The sequence below is a fragment of the Lutjanus erythropterus genome, chromosome 20 (assembly GCF_056507025.1).
Source record: "Lutjanus erythropterus isolate fLutEry1 chromosome 20, fLutEry1.hap2, whole genome shotgun sequence".
Classification (NCBI taxonomy): Eukaryota; Metazoa; Chordata; class Actinopteri; order Lutjaniformes; family Lutjanidae; genus Lutjanus; species Lutjanus erythropterus.
Window position 1 is genome coordinate 2041224 of NC_139336.1, and position 23086 is coordinate 2064309.

Here is a 23086-nt window from a genome sequence, read left to right on the forward strand (position 1 = left end):
AGAAAGAAAGAAGTTCTGGTAAATTCTACTGCAAAAAGTAGAGAGAGAGTGAGTAGTTCCTACATCAAACTGCTTGTAACAAGGTGTGTGGATTGTCTTGAGTAACTGGGTCATAATTTCTGGAAAGAGGTGCTGCTGTTGAGTTTCTCAGCTGTATTTTTTGGTGCTTTGAGCACCACAAACAGAGTGCCATTTAGTCCCATTATATTGGAGAGAAGGAAGACATCTCTATGGCTAATGTCTCCTAAACTCTGCACCTCACACCAAAACAGTATAAATGGATAAATAGCACTACAGACCAGAGGGAAAATATGTATTTTTTGATTTTGGGAAACTGTTCCTTTAATACAGGTGTATGTCTCCCTTTGTGTGCAGCAAGCAAGAGAGCAAACAGTTTTTAGACTGCAGTAAAACTGCTTTTTTTGAAAGGCTGAATGTCAGTAAATATGGACTGAAGCAGAATATTTAATTAGATAAAACCATGTTGTGAAATGTTGGAAATGTCTTTTTGGACTGTACAACACTCTGGAGTTACTGGATCACATGAGTCAGTTCCAATCCTACGCAGCCATCTGTGGAATCTAATTCTACAAATAGAATAATAGTAATAGTATTAGTGTAGTCTAATATTTAATTGTGCAGAAATACCAGTTTTAAACAGAATGAACAAACATGCAAAAAGAACCTGCGCTGCATTCAAATGTTCCTAGAATCTAGATCTAGAATTCAAATGTCAGTGTGACATGAATGAAGCTTGGAACTTTTCCGTACAGCCCTGTTGGCAACAACTCGTAAAAGTGTGTGTGCTTTTTGTCTGCCGAGGACCTGGCTTCCTTCTTATCCCCACATCCAAGTGCGTCACACACAGCCTGAGCTCAGAAATAGCACAACAACCCCGCCCCCCCTCCTGAGACCATTTGTACCAGCTTCCATGTACAATAATTAAACTGGGAACATATGGCAGTTTGTTTTTTTTTTCCTTCTTACCTTACAATAAGGTGAGGTGTTGGCAACACGGACAGATTCAGTGTAAAGCAGGCAGAATTATTCAGACATGAGTGTGTAACTGGTGAGTCTTCAGGTCATCCAAACAGACGCTCTGTTCAGTATAAAGTCTTATAATCAAGTTTTAACAGGACAAACAGGAGAGGATCAAAACAAGGCTTTGTATGAGTGACAGCCTACATTTCCCATCATGCCCAGGGTTGGACTAAGTACTTCAAGTAGCTGTTTTTAGATGATGATAAATTGGTTGATGGATTATTAATTGAACATTACTACTATTTTGATCGATTAATCATTTTGAGTCCTTTAAAAAAATGTGAATATTTTCTGGTTTCCTCACTCCTCTCTGACAGTAAACTGAATGTCTTTGAGTTGAGGACAAAACAAGACCTTTGAGGACGTCATCTTGGACTTTGGGAAACACTAATGGACAATTCTGACATTTTATACAACAAACAACTAATTGATTAATTGAGAAGAAAATCGTCAGATTAATCGATAATGAAGATAATTGTTAGATGTAGCCCTTGTATTTAATTCATTATTATTATTATCACATTTGCTGAGTGTAATGGTAATGTTCTCACCACCTCATAATGAATTTGCACTGTCCACTGAAACACTTGAGAGCTTTTAATTTGAAACCGATACAGGAAGTGCACTTTGATGTCCTGATTGGCTGGAAAATCAGTTTATACTGTACATGTAATTTTGAGTGGTGTTGGTGCTTCAGATGGAGTGGTTGGTAGCAGTAGCAGCAGTGAGAACAGATTAGCTCCTGTCAAATGTACTCCAATTTAGCACTGTGGTTATATTGACTCAACCAGACATGCCAGGGTTTAACTATAACGGTTGCTCGCTGGCCTGAGGCCAGTAGAAATCCACTCTGTGACAGTCCATTCCAAAGCTTACTGTCCTGATTAGACCTGTGCCAAAAAATTAATGAAAACTTAATGTAAGGAACATATTTAGGCTGTATGTTTAGCCTACATAATGTCATTCCTGACTCGACCCTGACACTTGACACCAAACTCCTCATGTTAGTGACCGTTGGGACATGCAGACATTCCAACCAGTCATATTCACAGCCCTGTCACTGACACTGACATGCAGGAATCTGGATTTGAAAGTAATGTTGAAGAATAATTAGAGTGCTTACAGTTTTTTGTGGGTAGCTAACCCAACACCCAAACCCCCAACACCTAGTCCTTACCATTATCAAGCTGGTGAGTAAAATCTTACTGCAACTGATAGGAATTACAGACAAAATGACAAAAATAACAGTCTTCAAAGAGTTTTACTTTAATATAGCAATAAATAATCATTATATTTTGTCTGTTCTATTGCATCAGTCTGATTTTATAAGTTGAATTTACGAACTATAGTTAAGTACAGTTTAGCTGCTTATAATGATACAACAACCAGGGCTGGGAGGGTTACTTAGAAAATACAGTTACTTATCTGTTAAAAATTGTAGTCAGTAATGTGATCCAACTGTCACAATGTTAAAGTAATTTGACTTGATTGCTTTCTGTTATGGTAGGATATCGTTCTTTATTTTAAAATTGTAATCCTGCTAAAAATCCCCATTTTTACTGAATGTATCTGTAATTTGATTACAAATTTTTTATCTTTAACTGTAAAAGAATACACTTTTCTTGTATCCAGATGATGTAATCCTGTTATTTGTAATCTGTTACTCCCCAAGCCTGTCAACGATGTAAAACAACTTATGAATAGAAATATATAAGTCCAGTTGATTTAAAAAAACATTTGAAAAACTGACAGTATAGAGCCATACATGCTATAGTCCACTTTGCATGTTGGAAAATGTTGAGTTCAGTTGTAATGAATCCTTTTCAGTGATGCACATTTGATGAATCTGAGATCCAAATGGAGCATGTGGAGAATGTGTGGAATGTCTATGAAAACACTGAACAACAACACATATTATCAAAGTTACCCATTTCATATTTCAGGAATCTCCACACACTGTGGCCACATTGAAAGTGGCAGAAAAAAAATGTGGGTTACAATAATATTTTTTAAGAGCGTCCACAATTTTCCTTCCTCTGCTTTCTCACAACAGTGGAATTTTGTCCCCTTCAAGGAGCATGACAGCGACGACCTTCATAATCACATTTCCTGTTGCCTGCAGCCCTTGCTCACGCAGCCCTCGGCGCGGCACGACAGATCGACTGTCCTCTCCCAACACTGCAGAGCTCAGCACTTCACACGGCACATGCACTATTTTCACTTAGGGGCTCAGTCACAGCATGAGGGATGAATGTTGACATCACTTTCTCACATGATAACACCCCCCCCCACACACACACACACCTCACCCCCACCTCACCCCCATAGAGTGGCACAACAAGCTCACTACGGCTGCTATGAATGGGTGGGACTGTGATACTGGAAGAAAAAAACAAAGAAATGTGCAAAAATAACTGTCAACAGAATCGACCGCGATCCGGAGCAAATAGTGACCATGGACGATAACAATGTGACCAGAAATGGTCTTTCCTGACAAAAACATCATGCTGAAAGATCAAAGTGTATATATATCTAATGTTTACTCAGGGGAAATTAACTGAGCACTGTCTCTTTGACAGCAATGTCCTGAGTTCACATTCACACATGCTAAAAGAATATACAGTGCAATGTTAAAATATCAATAATAACAATGAAATGATGAAAGATCAGATAAAAAATACCTCGCAGACAGTGTCAGACATTGCCAACTCCTACTGTTTGGTATAAAGAGGGAAGCTCGTCAAGAAAAATGTTGGCCTGTTGGCAAATTCAGGCTGTAAATGTGCTAATGAGGGACAAGGTTGAGTTGGGGCAGAATTTTGTTGAGCTTGGGCCTTTTTGGGCTCAACTTTTCAGTCACTTTCAGTTCTATCATTTTGATGGAATAACAGGATCTAATTTTTCCTCTCAGTAAAACAGTATACAAATTTCAAATGTTTAATTTTTGGAATTTACATAGTCTTTATTCGTTTGGTGTCCCAAATAAAATCTCCTGCCACCCTAACCCAGTCTTTGGGAACTGATGTAGCAGGCACTTAAAATGATGTATTGACACATCTCAGTCCAGTGTCAATACCTCTTTTAGTCCATTTATTTGGTCCTTAAAAACCCCACTAAAGGCTACTTTACTCAGTTCAGCACTGATCTGAGGGGTTTCATGGGGTGTAAATTCCTGTGAATGTGTCTGGTGACAGATGGATTTGGGTTTTAACAGCAGAGATTTACACACATTTTTAGTTGTATCTTAGTTTTTGTACAGCTCAGCTACTTGTGTAAAAGGTTAATTTAGGTATTTTAGTGTCTAAGTGACCAGTCTGGACATCAGTTACTGAACTTGGTCCAGAGAGGGAGCACTGCAGCCATCAGCTGTTAAATGGGCTGCAGCATCCTTAGGGGCAATTTCCAATAAAAGTGTTTGTTTTTGCCACTGACAGGTTCAGATTGTTATTCTAAGTGTATAGCAATATTATGCAAAGGATCCCTACAGAGATAGAGGTTTTTGTAAAGAGTAAGATCTTTTTTTTTTTTAACCACAAACAGCTGTTTTATTGCTCTCACCAAAACCACCAGACTCCATTTACAGAAACGGCAATCTCAAGTCAATAGAAACAAATGATAAAACTCACCAAGCCAACAATCAGCAGCTCTGGTTTGATTGAAATAAACCCTTGATTTAAAGCAGTCATTTCCAAACACTGGGTCGTGACCCATAGATGGGTCACAGGTGATTATATTTGGGTCCCCAAATAAACTAAAGATTATGGAAGAAATTCTGCAAAATCTAAGATTTAAGTAGCCAAAAGTGTCCGGCACTATGAAAACAAAAAAAGCTGAGAAAAGTCAACTTTCAGGGTAACAGATTTTTGAGTTTTGAGCCCAACTCAAACTTTTTTTTTAAAATATTCAGCAACTAACAATGCTTTTGTTGAGATAATTTGCTCCCAAAAATAGTACTGATAAGTGAAAGTGAATAATGGTTTTTAATTTCTGTATGTGCATGTGCTCCACCTCTTTTCACGTTTGGACCTATTCTTCTATTGACAAGATTGTGACAGGATGAATTAATTGATTTTCATTGTTTTCTGACATTTTATGGACCTGACAACTAATTAATAAGTGGAAAAATAATCAGCAGATTGATGTCTAGTTGAAAAATAGCTCCATACATGTGAAAACAGGTGGAGTGCCCAGACGTACGTCACACCTGCTCCACCGGTTTTCACGTTTGGACCTATTTTTCAATTGACAAGAGTGTGACAGGATTTATTTTTCCATTGACAACCTTGGTTCGCAATATTTAACTCATAAGTTTTGAAAAAAAACTTGTTCATGTATGTACACCAAGACTTGGGTATCATACTGGCAAGGACAGTATCCATCTTAAGGAGCGCTCTTCCCTGTCCTGTTTTGTCTCTTGTTCCTTTCACTAACCTCCTGAGAAGAAGGTCAAGGTTCCCAGCCCTTAATTACTCACCTTGAGCTGAGGACACTTTGACAATACGAGCTTTTGTGTGTGTACATCAGTTAACATACCACAGTCTGCAGAGCTGACATGTGTGTGTTGTTCTGAAGGGAAGTGTTTGAAGAACAAGTCAAAGATGTTTGGAGGTCAGTCCGACGTGACGGCGGTAGCCCCTCTCTCTGCTTATTGAGGCAGCCTGTTTCAGGGGGAGGGAGCTAAGATCAACTTCCTGTGAGCTTGTGGTTAGCATCATGGAAAATTGGCAGACATCCTTTATATACATGTTTACAAGCCGCCACATGTGTGCTTGTGTGTACACATGCAAGCCGTATGGCAGGATGTGCCAATCCGGTTAATTTGCATTCAGTTGCAAAGTTAAGTCTTTCTCTGTGGCCCACTTCTGTAAACACATGTATGCAAAGCACATGGGATGGAAAGTTAGACGTTAACAGGACATAGGAGCTAAAATACCACTGGAATGTTACAGAAAACCACATTAATTGAACTGAGAGTTGTGTTTATTGATGGCAAGTGTTTGTGCTTGTTGTGGACACGATCTTCTGCTTATAGTCATAAATTAGTGGGCACTCTTCTCAGAAGGACTATGTCCAAGTAAAATTTTTTTCTTAGCACCAGCATCTTTTTTTCCGTCGATCCTAAAGAGGACTGAGCGTATACGGCAGCACATATCCACCGGGAGAAAACTGTTGTGCCCAGCATCTGACTTTTTTGTGGGGTTGCTCCAAACACTTCTAGTGGAAAATATCTGAACTTTTTAAAAAGGAGCCTTTGTTGTCACTGTCTCTTTTTCAGGCAACCAATCATCACCCTGGTAACCAAGAAACTGAAGGGTATGCTTGTAGGGCTGTGAATGGGCTAACGGTTATTTTCATAATTGATTAATCTATTGGTTTCTTGATTAATCAATTAGTTGTTTGGTCCATAAAATGTCAGAAAATGGTGAAAAATATTGGTCAGTGTTTCCCAAAGCTCAAGATGACGTCTTGCTTTGTCCACAACCCAAAGATATTCATTTTACTATCAGAAAGGAGCAAAGAAAGCAGAAAAAATTCAGATTTATGAAGCTGAAATAAAAGAATTTAGACTCAAACAGATAATCATCTATCACAATAAATGGCAATTAATTTAATAATTGATTTATAACCATAAGCCACTGATAATCAATTAATTGTTGCAGCTCTAGAGGCTTGTTCTGGCTGTGTCTGTCTTTCCTGAGCTTTATTTCAAACAGACATAACAGAGTCATTTGTGGCACCAGATCAGTGTTTTGGCAGTTGTTGTGCTTTTATCACCCTCCACGTTCTAAGCTTGTCATCAACCCTCAGTTAATGGGGCGTTAAGTTACCTAGCCAATATCAATCATAAAGTCAAAATCGTGTGCATTTTGTCTTTCTTTCATCACAGGAAAGCTTCACTTTTCTGCCAGGAAAAATGCACTGTTTATGAACACAGGGCCTAAACACACAAAACTAAGAACATCATACTATGAACAGTGTGGTGAGGCTCAGTGTACACACCAATAAGGATAAAAACAGCCTACAGATAGATCAGAATTAATGATGACGCATAACAGGAACAAAAGGTCAAAATAGGTAAAACTTTCCCCTGGCTAAAAGGAACTGAATAAGATAAGCAAATAAACTTGACTGCTATTGCCAGCCTTTGTGTGTTCATTGTTAAATCTGTCAAACCAAGAGCAAAGACTTGATGTGTAAGATTTGAACATTTCTGACGTGGAGACCCCTACTAGCAGTTTCAAAAAAGACAACGCAGCAGACAGATTTAAATAAACACCAATCGATTAATCATTTAATTTAAACCATACTGATAAGAAAAAAAACACTTGAACAAGTCATCATCAGCAGGATAAGAACTACCTAAAATGACAGTTCAGATTCCCCCCATGTGTTGTCCCTGACACTGTCAACTCCTAATGTTTGATATGTAGATGGAAGCTCATTAAGAAAAAATGTTGGGCTGTAATCAGATTCAGGCGGAAATATGTTAATGAGGGATAGGTTCGGGGTGGGTTTGGGCAGAATTGTGTTGGGCTTGGGCCTTTTGGGGCTCAACTTTTCAGGCAAGAAAACAGAGTAGAGTGTAGATCCCCACCAGGAAATGCATGGTGATACAGTATCATGACATGTTTTTTTTTAAATCAGTACTTTTGCCTACAATATTTATAGCCTGAAAATGTGATACAGTCACATCAAGTCTCACAAAAAGTCTCCACTTCAGATTCACCAGCTTCGGTAAATCCTGACACTAATAATGGGCCATCGTGCTTCCCTCATTCTCCTCCCTGCCAAACTAAAACGGTTAAATCTGTGTTCCCAAAACTGCCTCTCTGTCCAAGCCATTCACAGATGCTGTTACCTCTCTGAACAACAAAGCTCCTCACTGTTCACAGGTGCCTCACTCGTCACTTCTTTCACGCTCACGCCGGAGTCGAATAGTAATTCGACACAATTCCAAAACAAAAATCTCTGCAGTGTGAGGCCAAGCCATTTTGGTTCTATCAACAGGCCTCAGTGGGCAGCAGGGAATCCAACTCTGGGAGAGTTTCAGCGCAGTAAAAGAATAATGAACTGAGTGGTGGGAGGTTTTTCCAAACAATGGTGAGACGTCTGAGATGGTGGACATCCGATCGTTCCTCCCCATCACTGATAGAGTCATGCAGGGAGGGCGGGGGACTGACAGCCTGAAATAGGTATCTGAGAATCCATCAGCATCAGGCTGCCTCAAAAGATGCTTACCACTGCAATGAAAACTAATATGTATATCGGACACAGTGTACCAGCAGACAGTCTTATTGAGATATTATTATCAAATGGTCAAAGTCTAACTAGCCAAGCTAACAGCTAGGGCTGCACAAATAATCACAATATGGTCAAGTGCAATATCCAAATCACAGAACCAGAACCAAATTGGACACTTGTGAAAATGTGTGACAAACAGCATTATAATGAAGTGCTGTAGTGCTGCAGAGATGTCCTGACCTAAAAATCTTGTTCTCAGAATGTAAGAAAACATGTTTATTGGGTTCAGACTAGAGCTGCAACGATGAATCAATTATTAATTGATCATAAAATAAAATTTTATTTGCCAACTATTTTGATCATTTTAATTTGATAAGAACAAGAGCACAGAAATGAGCAAATTAATCATCGTTATATATGAATCACATAATAACAGTCTTATCTTTTGTCAGGAGCAAAATAAACATGAGTCTTTCAGCTCCTGTAGTAAATGATGCCGTGCAGTCGGTTACCTTCAGCATGTGGCTTTTGCTTCAGAGGTGCTCGACTCTTGCGCAACCCAACACAATCCTCTGTTGAGTAAAGCTAAGTGCCTGTAGTGATGTCTGTTTTTCCATGTGGAGTTCAGAAGGAAACTGGCAGTTCCAGCCTCACTGACATAAACAGAAGCCTTATTTGTTTTTTGATTAGGCGTGTTGCGTCAGTCCTGATAATTTATAGGGGACGAATTATGTATTCAGCAGAACAGTGTTTCCTTGAAATGAAGCGTTGTGATTCATTGCTCATCTCATGTCAAGTCACACTGAGGGTTTGTAGTAGGTCTTGAAAGGTTTCTTGAAACATCTTTTGACTTTTTGGCCATCTTTGTCAAAGGTTACCTTCTAATCTAATGACTGAGATCTAATTGCAACACGAGGTTCTCTTTTTTGTAGTGATGTCCTTCGTGGCGAGTCATGGTACAGTTTGCACTGCCGTGCTAAGCTCTCGATGCTTTGTCATTGTTGTGCAAAGCCAGCCTTTGTGTTGCTTCAGCCATGTAGATAATGTTCACTAACTCATCCTGTGTCGTCTGCACTGTTCTCTGTGCTGTGCGTTCAGCAGTGAGACTCGGTCTCAGATACAGTACTTGAGTTTCAGTCAGAATGAGCAGGGTTTTCTCACTTTTTAAAAATTTTGACTGTCTAAGCCTTGAAGTGCAGGTTCCTTCCAATTAAAAACACTCCAATTTCTTTGCACAAAGAAGTTATTCAAAAATGGCTGCACCTTACAGTTTGTAGGACTTATAATTAGGACTAATTATTAGGACTTATTATTAGTGGATTGCAAAACCATAAAAGATACAAGAAAGAAATCTTTGAAAAGGGTTTCCAGCTCCGTTTTTGATTTGAAACTGGTCTGGCTGTAAACCTTTAGCAAGCAAAATGGATTTATCTTTATTTGTGTTGCAAGTAACGATTATTTTCACTGTCAATTAGTCCGCTGATTATTTTCTAGATTAATCGAAATCATTAATCCTCTCACAATCCTGTCATTTGAAATATAGGTCCAAACATGCAGACCTATTTTGTCAGGTGTTTCCTGATTATTTTCACGATCAATTAATCAGTCGATCATCTTCTTGATTAATTAATTAGTTGTTTGGTCCATAAAATATGTCCATACAATGTGTTTCCCAAAGTTCAAGATAACATCCTCAGAAACCAGAAAGAAACTAGAAAATATTCACATCTAAGAAGAATCAGAGACGTTTATTTGAAAAAAGAAACAAACAAACAAAGACTTAATCGATTAATCGTTGCAGCTCTACTGTGTTTCAGCTCCAGTCACTCTGTTTCTGTTCCAAATAAACCCAGTGGACTAAATCAGTCATCATTTTTGACTGATTTACTGTTCTTACAGAACGTCTACTGATCATGAACATGATACTGAAAAGCCAGTACTTCCACATTCCTGATCTTCAACATCATTAGTGTCAATAAAATACATCAGTTAAAGCATTCTTGCAATCCTCTGGAGAATAAAAAGAGAAAATACAGCAGAACAGCTCAGCTGCTCCTCCTGTGAGGAACAGTGAAGAGACAGAGTCAGGCTGGAGTTGACATCAAGTCTGACCTGCTTCTACAAATCAACCAAACAGATGCTCCCTGGTTGACAGTGTCCCTAATGCCACACAAGGGCGGTAGACCTTAATTTCTGTGTTACATAATGACATCAGCAGCATGACCTGACATCACTCTTAGCTAAGAATGTAATGTCCCATTGCCCAGCTGTTTCAATCATTTGTGCCAGGAGCAGATTTAATTGTCTTTGAAACCTCATGCCACAAAAAGGTACGCTACAGCCCAGTTTGCTTTTCAAACAGTTCCAAAAGCCACAGTCATTTTAACAAATTTCATTAAATCACACATGTGGAACCAAGCCTGGTTGTTATTTTGTGGCTTGGTGTTCAAACTTGGTACTGAAGCACCAAAAGCTGTCATCAAAAGTCTGGTTTTAGTTATAGCCTCGTTTACTCATTCATTGGTCAGGTAGTCTCTGATTGGAATCACTATTCTGCCTGCTTTATTTAGTGTTTCATTCATGTTACTTAATGATTGACAGCTGGGTGTCATCCTACAATCACTGACAGATTGTGGTAGGTTTGGTAGGGATGTGAGAACTGAACATGTTCTAAAACAATCTGATAAAAGAGGCAGAATTTGAATTATCTCTCGATCTTTCCTTTATTTCATACTTCCCACAACACATTTGTCACTTTTATTACAACCAAATGCATCACCACGGATTGCTTTGAGGAGAGACCGTCTCTATGATGACAGGCTTTTCACCATGTCCTCGACTGTGACCATTCAGAACTAGTGACTTTTGCTTTTTAAGGTACTGGGCAACACGTTTTACAACCCAGTTCAGTTTAAACACAATGAACCCTCAAGAATCAGACCAACCTGCAGACCTGGATGGTGTCCACATATTGGACATATATTGACAGAATTCAGTCAGTGCTGAAATTAAGTTCAATATTTGATAAACTGACATGAAATGAGTCAGTGATTATGTGTCTTCACCTGTTCTGTGTGAACATGTGTGTGTTGCTTGCCTGTAGATTTCTTTGTAGCCATTAGGCCAACATCTGTATCTGCTGGAGCCCATTAACGTAGGCTGTGCGTCATTACCCAGAGCTGGATGATATCATTACTTCACTTTAGAGGGTCACTGGTCTCCGGCCTCCGGTCTCTGGACTCTGGTGAGGTTTCTTCCAAAGAACAATGAGGTAGACGGCAGAAATGTCAAATTAAAGCATGGACGTATGAGTCATGTAGAGTCAGAGACTTACAGTTAGTACACACTGTCTGTGTCATGGCCTGTTGGCTGTTAAGAAAGGAATTCTTCCTTTAATTTCCTGCTTCGTCCTGTGTGTCTGTGTACACTGGCTATCTTTTGGACTGATCCCAACACAGCTGCTGCCAAGAATTTTATTTTTAACTTGACTGATCTCTGTTTGATCTTTGATACCTGGCATTTAGTGTGATTCCAGCAGACTGTTTGCACTGTTTACTCTGTTGGCTGAACTGATAATGAGTGTACTGTGGGGCTGGGCATGGTGTACATCCTCCTATTGTCTTAGTATCTCCGTAAAAGAGGAGGGTGGGACGGTAACTAATGCAGGTACCACATGTTATCTGAAGATACACACTGTCCCTGCTAATAAATTCATGAGTTCCCCCTGAGAAGTGTTGATAAAATCTAAAAATGTTTCACCTTTGATATGCTTTGTCTGTTGTAGTTCTTCAGAGTGATACTGTGTTCTCTTATCAAACTTGCCTCTTCAGAGTGAATCAACCTCACACCTGATTTGTGTTCATTAAGTCAAATTATTGCAATTATTTTGACTGATATTGCAATATCAGCCCTACTTACAATCATGAATCACAACTCATCTCAGGGGGCTTTACAACCTTTACAGCCAAATTACTGCTACAAGCTGTGCAACATTTTTTATTTGATTTTTTTTCAGGGATTGATGCAAATATTTTAATATATTGCTGGCCCCACAGGCTACCAATCTGCTAAATTTGGTGGCCAAAGTACATTTACCATGATGCAAATCAAAATTTGTGTAAAAACAAAATAGAAATACACAATTAAATGCAACTTGTGATGGTGTTTTTGATAAAGAACCAGCTAAACTTCTCAGCAAGGAAACTGGCAGCAGACACTGCAGTACATTTGGTCTTTAGATGTGTCGGATTCTAGCCAGTGCTTCCATCACTCCTACATTTTCATTGCCATTTTGTTTTTTTTTATCATCTGCCTTTTGTGTTTGCTTGGTGAAACCACACTTCAGTAACCCTGACATATCTGTAGCTAGCCTGTGATGACTGTTCACCGTTTGAATTAAATGTTGAAGTAAAAGGCGCAAAGGAATCAGGATGTTTGTGGAACTGTGACATGTTGGCTCGCAGTGTGGAGATAAAACTTGGTGGCCACTTACATGGAACATTTGGTGACCACAGAGTAACTGTTTGTGGCCATGGGGCCATGGTTATGGTGTCATGTTGAACCCTGCCTTGGATAAAAATCCCTTCAATAAATTTACCAAATAAACAGATCATCGTTTTCACAAGACCTTAGTCTACTTTAATATCAGCAAAATTATTATTCAGGACATCTCTAATCTTAATCCTATCAACCTTTTGATGCCAGCCTTCAGTACTTGGTAAATGTTGGAGCAATGGAAATATTTCATTCCATTCCTCAAAAATGTTGATGCTTTGATGTTGTGCCCTAATTGGAACCTGCAGCACCAGGAGTCGGTTATTCTCTGATAAAGTGTGTAGAGAGCCAAGTCCTCCTGCCCCACTTCCACACTAGCTCCTGGCCCCTGGCATCAGTTCCATATTTTTTTTTTCTCCACAGGTTTTTATGCCTCTTGCTTAAATGATTGATTTTAACTGTGCAGGGATAACAGAACATCATGATTACTCAAATATTGAAAAAAAAAAAGATTGCTAATATCTTTATTGATTTTATTTGCAAATTTGACTGTTGCCCCATTAATGGAACAGAATTCCCTGACATCATGTTTTGGCCTTTAAGAAGGCTGATGAATAAAACCCTCAGTGGGGAGAGGGCTCCTTTTTTAAGTGTAAAAATAGATTTGGAACAGAAGCTTTCTCTGATGTGGCTCTCTACAGCCCGTCTAGCTGCCATGGCCAGATCACAGCAGTGTTGCTGAGTCATTGAGAGGACACAGGCAGGGTGTTCATGTTGACAGATGGTCCAGGTGAAGTGATGCTGAGTGATGCTCAGGCTCTGCCTCCCTCAGCTCAACTCTGCACATGCCAGAAGCCCGGCGCTCATGGATAATTTATAACACTCATTTATACACCCAACAGAGCGTAACAGAGCCACTCTACTGAGAGACGTTCATTTACATGTCTGTCATGTTCCTCTTTATCTTACACAAACCTTGATCCATTTTCTACACATTGTCTCACATCAATAATTGTCAATAAATTATCCTCGAGATCATTTCCTCTGGGTTTTTCCTGGCTCAGAATGGGTCTTTGAGGGGGTGACTGCACATGGCAGCAAGCATGATCAGTCCATGAACAGTAAAGGCAATGAGTGTGTTATTAGACACAATTACCCTGGATGGTAAAAAACTAAAAAATACTACAATACCAAAAATTCCTGAGCACAGGAAGCACTGATGAAATGTGTTCATTTGCATGGTCAGTGTTTGACACTCTCGGGATATGGACAAGGCCAGAGCTGCGTCACCACACTTCCTTCCTTTCCACTGCTGTAAAATGACACAGTGGAACAGGATCCATAAATCCAAGGTCATCCATCTCCAGAGGAAACTGCTGGAATATCAAATGAAATGCAAACATAACATTTAAAAGACACACTTTCAAATCGAAAAGTAAATATGAAATTGCTAGCATTTTCCAAGAACTTTATTTTATTGGATAATATGCCACATATATTGTTTTTAACGGGGTTACATAACCTGCCCCTGGCATGTCAAATCCATTATGACCGCATTGTTCTAAAAATACAGCAGGTATAGACTCTGTGCGTACTTCTGTCTGTTGGCAGTGGAACTATATTGAACATTAGCAGCATGTCGATGGCCTGCACAGTGAATAAGTGAAGTCGATGCTCCCTCTCACTCCGAACCACAAGCGTTTCTCTGACTCTTTTGAATGGTGATATCTGCCACTGTTAACCAAAATCTTCAGTCATACACAGCAGTGTTAAGACCCTTTTTAGAGAGAGTTTTGGGAATATTTTCTATGAAATTCCACTCCACATTCCATTCCAGCAATACCTGGCCAAAATTGCCAATCAAACAGGCAGATAAAAGACTGGCAAATTTAGTCATTCCACAACCAGGGCTACATACTGAACTAGTTAGTTAACTAGTGACTAGTGAAGTTATTGCCTGCGTTTAGACAATTATTTAATTCTGAAAGTATCCAGAAGACTATGGTTTTAATATGTGTACAAAAATGAAGGGAAAAACATGCAAATGATTCACAGCCATGTCTGCAGTGATTTCCTATAGCCCAACTTTGTAGACAGTGATGGCTGTGTTGATATTAAAGATTCACTGTGAAGTATTAGACGTCCAGTCACGCTTTGGAGCTGTTTTTTAATGAGAGGGTCCAAAAGACCCACATGCCCACGTGCACAGTCCTACCAGTAGTGTCACACTATTCCACTGATCAGCATGCAGAGACATGCTGCAGTGTGCCAACAAAGACTGTGAAGAAGAAAACTGCAGGCTTATAAACAATGAAGGAAACGATGAAACTCTGCTGGATTTAAAATACATAAAATAATCAGGAGCTACTGTTACTTTTGCCTGACCCTCACTAACCTAAACTAAACCAAACTAAGTAGCTTTGGTGCCTAAACCTGACCAAATAGCGCTGGTGCCTCACATAACCAAGCTACAACGGTTTCACATAGCAATATGCAGGTGCTAACAGTGCGCCCATGAATGAGCTTCATTCTTATGGAGCTCTCAGCATTATGTTGTCAACAACAACAAACAAACTCAAAATCAGTTTTGCGGATGTTTTATGAGGAAGGAAATGCATGTTTATTAGACTTAAAGGATACACCCAATATGTTTTGGTGAGGAACTCTGAATATAAACAGAACAAGAAACCTCTAAAGCATCCTAAACAAGCAGTGGGTGTTCATTGTCCCCACAGGTTGAACCATTTTTGGTTTGGTGACCCAGTGTCCTTTCCTTTGGTGCCATTATGTACACAGCTTGTACACATTTGACATTTACTGAACACATTCATGGTTCTCAGAGGGAAAAAAAACAAGATGAGAAATCGTTAGCTTTCTAAGCAGTCAGACTCTAATAACAAGCAAAGCAGTTTTTGGCTCCAACCCTCTCTTCTACTGTGGCGTGCAATGAGCATTACAGCCCCTGGGCCAACTAACTGGCATGTAACATCATGCTATGAAAATTATGGTAATGACTCACTTTTGTTCAGCTGATGTCAGAGCTGTTCTGAAGCCATGCTGTTAAGTGTGTACAATGTTGTTGCCAGTGGGGGGAGGAGAAGCTGTAAATAAGTACAAAGGAGCGGTCTGCAGACGTCCTGTATTCATCCTGAGGTCATTACAGGAGCTGTAAATGCAGCATGGACAATATGTTGTATACCCTCTGAGTCCTGGCAGGGAGGCCACCAACGTCACAACATTGTGTGTTCACAGGAGGGAGGCTTCCTGTGTTTTCACTGCTGTAGTAGCACATGCTCTGTCTATCTGTCTGTCTGTCTGTCTGGTCAACAGAAATGTTGACCTGAATGACCTGTCAGCCAGACGGGTGACAAACCGTTTATCATATTGTTTTATCACTTGTAAGTACAGTCAAGTCAGTCATATTTTACCTTTTTCAGAATTGCCTACACAGATGAGTCCTGTGAACATTCCACAGTACAGTATTTATTCTCTTCCAAGGTCAGATTTAAACCTTGAAAATCCATTTTCCCTCTCAGCATGTACAGTGAAACCAGAGACACCAAACCAGCTCTAATCTCACTTGCAGTCAAAATGAATCAAGTATTGAATTCCCAGCTTTCCTTTAAAAACACAATAATTTCTCACTACAATTTCCAGTTCCATTTATGAAGTTACCTCTACTTCTACTACATTTTGACAGTAATCACTCTGTTAAGGTGATTGTAAGGTTGAAAAGACAGGTATGTTATGAGGCATGTTTGCTTGATTGACACTGGCCTCAGCCTGTCATACTGATACTCAGTGCATCTAATCCATGGGGATTGCTTCCTTGTGGCACCACAGCTTGCACCCCCTTTGAGTAAATTTCAATGTTCTGGCTCTAAGGTTACCTCGAGATGTCCTGCTATGGGATTCCAGCTGTCTGTGAAACGGGTTATGAGTGACAATATTAATGTCTGATTTTATTTTCTGTGCTTTTCAGGAGCCGTTTGAGGATGGCTTTGCCAATGGTGATGAGCTGACCCCGGCTGACGAGGCTGCTGCCAAAGAATCAGCTGAGTCCAAAGGAGTGGTCAAGTTTGGCTGGGTTAAGGGAGTGTTGGTGAGTCAAGATGCTGTGATTTTTTAAAAATGCTTCTTTTTTACTTATTTGTTTTTCAAGATTTTTTATTTTTTACTCTTTATTCTTCAAGGCAAGTTACCTGCTGAAAAGACAATTAAAATCATAATGTAAAGGCAGGGAGTATATAAAAGTGTTAATGTTACTGTTAGAATTAGTGAGGACTGACCCAAAAATCTACTGCTGTCCACTGTGACTGAGTGTCCATCTGACAGCAGACAACAGTCTGACAGCTGGAGTTTATAAGTGAACTATGAGAAAGACACACTTACTTTATCTGACTGTGTGGAAAGAAGAAATATCTAATTGCATTTATTTTGACTGATACTGCAATTGCGATATGATTTGTGTCATTAGAGGAAAGGATAATTTTGACATCATTATTCTCATTGTCACTGAAAAATACATTAAATTCCCCAAGATATAAAAGATAGAGATGGATATTTAATGGGTGTGCTGCTGGCGGCAGGGAAAAGGCTTTCACTAAAAGCGGGAGAAATGGCTGCAGTATGTCAAACAGATTTTATTAAGATTATTTTAGACCAGATTTTATTAAGATAATGAGTTAAAGGAACTTTAACAAGTCTTACTAATTTGTTATTTATTGTGTTTCTGTTAGGTGTTACAATATCTAACCATAGATATCTAACCATAGCATTTATGTAACAATGTGAAGCCAAATGTGTGTGTGACTCATTACATACATACATATGTCAGCATCCTTGACTGTCAGCCAAGCAAACGGCAACTGCTGATATATTCATGCATTCATTATATACGCTATGTACGTTTGCTACATCCATAAAAAAAAACAAACTAAAAATTTAAGATAAAGAATGCAGCTGTACACTTTCTGAAATAAAGTTTCTGTCTTTGTTGAACTAAGATGACAATTCACACAATCAAAATGATGATAAAGCTCATCAAAAGTGTCTGTCAGTCTTTGCACTGTTCTAACAAACACCAGCTGTGGTTTGGTCAAAATAAAACTGTAATTCACTGACTTGCAGAAAATATTCTGCCTCTACAGGCTGTTTCCCTCCCACTTGTACTTCGTCATAGTGCAGCTGAATGAGAATTTGTCACAAAATAAAATGTTGAGGATTTTGGAGCAGGAGTGTGAATGACTGGTGGCTCATACTGGTTGTCAGTGGTTAAACCACTGAGGAAGAAATCACTCACAGCATCTTAGACCTGTTTAACTTCATTGAAAGTACAGTCAACACAGGGTGGATTTTTCACGTTAACACAAGTCTGCATATTATCATCCTGCTTTTATTTTGACATGAGATATCCTCACTTCCTCTCTAATATAAACCTTACACTCATTCTCGTGTCTCATTGTTTCTAATGACTTTTATCAAGTGGTGTTGGATGTTATCTAAATATAGGTGTCTTAAAGTGTGACACTCAAGTGATCCCTGCAGGGACAGGGGGGCCTGAGGTCAGGACAAGGACTACAAAAACATAAAGCAGCATGCCGTCGGTGTGTAGACCTTCCAAGTAGACATGCTGGTTTTTGTGGCAGCACACCAACACCAAGTCAGCCCTGAACTGCATCCAAAAAGAGCTGTATTGAATCTATAGTCAACAGCATTCCATCTTTTCCTCTCATCTGTTGGAATCTGCTTTTATCACAACAGACAGGAAATACGTCCCCTAACAGGACATCAACGTTTTTGTGTTTTAAGCATGAGCCATATGCAGATTTTACTTGTTTCACAACATTTTTCTCAGGCTTCCCCTCATGGATGCACAATTAAAGATCAATACAGCTGATATTGCCTATTACAGCTATATCAGTCTATATCATTATAGGAAAATATATATATATATATATATATAAATATCAGCTATAATAACATCTGATTTTACAGATTATGTCAAAGTATTTGAATTCTGAAGAAAAATGATCTATAAAAGTCAAAGTGTATTTGTACAATTTTTGATGAACTAGTGTTGCAAATTGTAAGTGCTATTCATAATTGATCATTGGTAAGATCAATGATCAGTTATCAATTAATTGTTATTAAAAAACATAAAAACTTTGCTCATACGGTGGTCTGGTAGCTCAGCTGTTACAGCGTTTGCCCCATGTGTGGGGGCTTTGAATCCTTGGCAGCTGCTGTGGGTTTGACTCCTGCCTGTGGTCCTTTGCTGCGTGTCATCCCCCACTTTCCTGGTATATCATCAGCTGTCCTATACAATTAAAGGTATAGAAGCCAAAAAAAAAGCTCATACCAAACACATTTTCTCCTCCTCAGCCAACGCTTTTTTTCTACGGCAACATGTTGATTGTTCTCTAAGAGCATTACACAGGCGATGAAACACATAAAAGCCTACATATTAAACACATATTCTTAAATATCTGATAACATGCTGAGGGTGCTCATTAAAAAAAATCTTAGATCTTTATTTGATAGTAGATTGATCACATTTCCTTGATCAACCAAATTCTTACTGTTTTCATCCCTCCTCAAAACTGTAGAAATTACAGGTTATATGAACTTCTTTATCAAATACAAACATGAAATTATCACTTGTCTTATTCGTATAGGTCATGAGAAGCAGATAAATATTGGTTATCTTATTGGCTTAAATAATCCATATTGTGCACCGAGGCCCCCCTAAAAATCTGTGTTCAAATCTTGTGTTGCAGTGAGTTTTCAAACGTTCACCCAGATATTCACATTATTAAATAATGTTGGAAAGCTCCCTTGATAAAAGCCAGCAGTGTTCATCAGTAGTAAACTGAAAAGCTAAGTGTCTGTCTGAAGAGCACCACAATAACTGTCCCTTGTCTCTGCAGGTCCGCTGCATGTTGAACATCTGGGGTGTGATGCTCTTCATCCGTATGACATGGATCGTGGGTCAGGCTGGAATCGGTAAGCAGAGATCACCTGAAGAGCTGACCATCTTAATCACAATCATCTGCTTTCAGTTTATTTACAGTGTCCTGTGTTGTGGACAGGGGAAGTTGTGTTGTGTTTGTGTAATCTGCCTGTGGTTAAAGGCCTGAGAACACTGTTACCTCACAAGAAAAAGTAGATGGTGTAAGATACCTGCTTCCTTTTTGAAAATATGGGGTAATTTAGTTCTCTATGTTGCAATAACATGCTAATGAACAACAATGTTTAAAACATCACAGCCACTGCACCATTAATCACATTAATCACTACATTTTACTACTTGTTTAAAGCAGTCATTCCCAAAGACTGGCTTGTGACCCACAGTTGGGTCATAGATTTTATTTGGGTCCCTTAAAAAATAAAAGTCTTTGGAAGAAATTCTGCAAAATTCAAGGCTTATATATCAGTACATCTTATATAAAGTATTTAAAAATGTGTTTTACTGTTGTTTTACTGATGAGAGAAAAACACAAGAGCCTGTTAATTCTGCCTAAATTTTGTCTCATTTATGAAGCAGGCTAAAATGTTCTTTACTGTAGAAACAAAATGTTGAGAAAATTCAAAATTTCAAGGCATCTCACTTCAATAGATTTTTGAGTTTTGAGTGCAACTCAAACCCTTAAGTTTAAAAAACTTTTTTAAAAGTTTTGTAAAATTAAGAGGAAATAAAAACATTGAGATGAGCTGTTAACTCAGCCTATATGCTTTTTTAAAAAAATAAATGTATGAAGTAATATGTATTATAATCATAATATGTAAGTAATATATATATTAATATATATGTATATTCATGTGTCAAGATAATATAAGTTAATGTTGAAATAGCAGTAAAAATTGTCAGGAACATTAATAAGGCCTGTTGTGAATCGTGATGGTTTAATTTGTTTATAAAAACTGGGTCCCCAGAAAAACTGGTTCAAAGGGACAGATCAACTCAAAATTCAAAATGCATATTTTTCCTCTTACCTGCTGTGCTGTTCACCTATCTAGATTTTTTTTAATGTGAGTTGCAGAGTTTTGGAGATCTCAGCCGTAGAGATGTCTGTCTTCTCTCCAATCTAGTTGGAGGCCTGTGGATGGCCATGATTTTTGAAAAGAGATGCTGCTCTTGACTTTTTCAGATGTATCTTTTGGTGCTTTGAACACCACAACTACTGTCCTGAAGTCCCATCATACTGAACAGAAGACAGACATCTCTACGGCTGAAAAAGTTGGCCAGGGAAAAAAAATGTCATTTTGATTTTATGGTGAACTGTCCCTTTTAAAATATCTCGGTGATGTGAAGTACATGTGACTTGTAGTAAATTGTGTGTAATGTGTAAAGACATTGTGGTCTGAGCGTGGATGTTATTTTTTGACCTTTTTCTGAAAAACCAGCCTGAAACCAACAGACAGAGTGTAACCAGAGTAACAGGCTCACTGCCTCTGGAGGGACATGCAGCCATTTTAAATGTCATCTCACAATTCAATTCACAAACTAAATTCCATTTACAGTAATGTTCTTCAGTTCAAAAATAAGACTGCAAATTAAAGTCTGCACATGATGAAATGGGAATAGAGTAGAAGAAGGGGATGGGGCAGTTCAGGATGGGAGTGGAGTGGAGGGGAGAGTCTTGTCATGTCAGAAGAATTCAAATGTAAAGAATAATTTAGAATAACATCACATTGTGACTCTGCTCTGATCACAGGTTTGTTACAGTCATTTTAAATGTCTTGTAAGTAGCTAAGATTGTCATTAAGCTGTAGGAGCTTACAATACGTTTATTTTTTCTCACTGATTCCTCTCACAGCGGTGACTGTCCTTCATCTGCTTTAAACTGGTCGAATGACATCAGCAATCACTTATTTATGACATCCTGATCAGTGCAATAAATGAATGACAACATATCAATAATATTCTGACATTTTACAAAAACACTTTTTTAATAACTAAAATAAGGGAAATGTAGCCTTTATAGCTGATTTTATCTGAATATTTTCACAGATTCTTGATCATGTAATCTATTGCTAAATTAGGGCTGAATGATTTTGAAAAAATATGATGATAATAATGATTATTTTTGTAATCATTTTTTTTACGTTGTTTGAAAAACATGTTAAAATGATTATGGTGTGATGATGACTGATGTGTAGGACAGGCCTTACCACATTCATTCATTCAAAAGTTTTTTGACACATTTTTGTCTTTAACAAATGTTGCACCGCCGGCAATTTGAAAACTGCAGAAAGCCATATTGTGAATTCGATCAAGTTTTGATTTATTGTGCAGCCCTAACTATCGAACAACTGTTTTTGTAGTTCGGGACTGTCCTCAATTTTTCAGGATATCTCGTCACCCTAAATTGGACACAGTAGAAGTAGTAGTAGAACAGTTACTAATAGATTCATTGAGAAAGTTATCGACCAGTTAATCGACTGAAAATAATGGTTTGTTGCAGCCCTTGTGTCTTTTAAGTAGAAGAAAAGTGAGAAACTGTGTTTTGTTATGTGGGTCAAGCGACCCTTTAATGCCTCTTTATTCCTTCCAGATAATCCTGGCTGGTCAGGAGCCTGTTTGATACACAGCCAATGTTTGACTTTGATGTGACAAACACTGCACACAACTGACAAATTCAAATGTCCCCATCCAGAAAAGTTAGTGAGCAGCGTGGCACGCGGCCCATATTTACTAACACCGTGGTGCTCACTGAGTGGTCATCTCAGACCTCCCCTCTATGCCCCTAACCCCTCTCCATGTCGATGTGAAATCTCACCACTCAGTGACACCTGTGGCCGACAGCTTGTCTGTGTGGCCGTGCTGTTACTTTTCACAGGGCGCTCTCACTGATTGGACGACCTGCTACCAAACTGTTAACCATGCTGCACATTCTTTTCATTCAAGCATCTGTAATATTAAGTTTATAATGTGTTTTCTTCTGCAGCTCTCACCTGTGTGATCGTCGGCATGTCTACTGTAGTGACCACCATCACCGGCCTCTCCACCTCTGCCATCGCCACCAACGGATTCGTACGAGGAGGTACACATCACTTTTTTTGCTGATATAGGCTGTCTGTACTCCATTTCTGGCTCTTCAAAGCTTCAGTGAAACTTAACTTGAAGAATATTCAAAGCTTCAACAGGGTTGGAGGGGGACAGAGCTGTCATATGAGGGGTGGGAATCTCTTGGTGCCTCACAAGTCCATTCTGATTCTGAGGGCTGAGATGTGATGTTCAAATGATTATTGATACATCAGAATTTTAAGCCTTTAAATCAGGGTAAGCCGGTCAGATTGTATCCAT

General features: G+C 38.8%; 1 protein-coding gene across 1 annotated transcript in view; it reads left to right on the top strand.

Moving 5' to 3' along the window:
• Positions 1–23086, top strand: part of slc12a2 (solute carrier family 12 member 2) — a 90409-nt gene that overhangs the window by 18068 nt on the left and 49255 nt on the right. The window contains exons 2-4 of the mRNA XM_084745326.1: positions 16760–16879; positions 19707–19782; positions 22728–22823. Of these exons, the coding sequence (XP_084601452.1) occupies positions 16760–16879; positions 19707–19782; positions 22728–22823 (292 nt within the window). The remainder of the gene's footprint in view (positions 1–16759; positions 16880–19706; positions 19783–22727; positions 22824–23086) is intronic.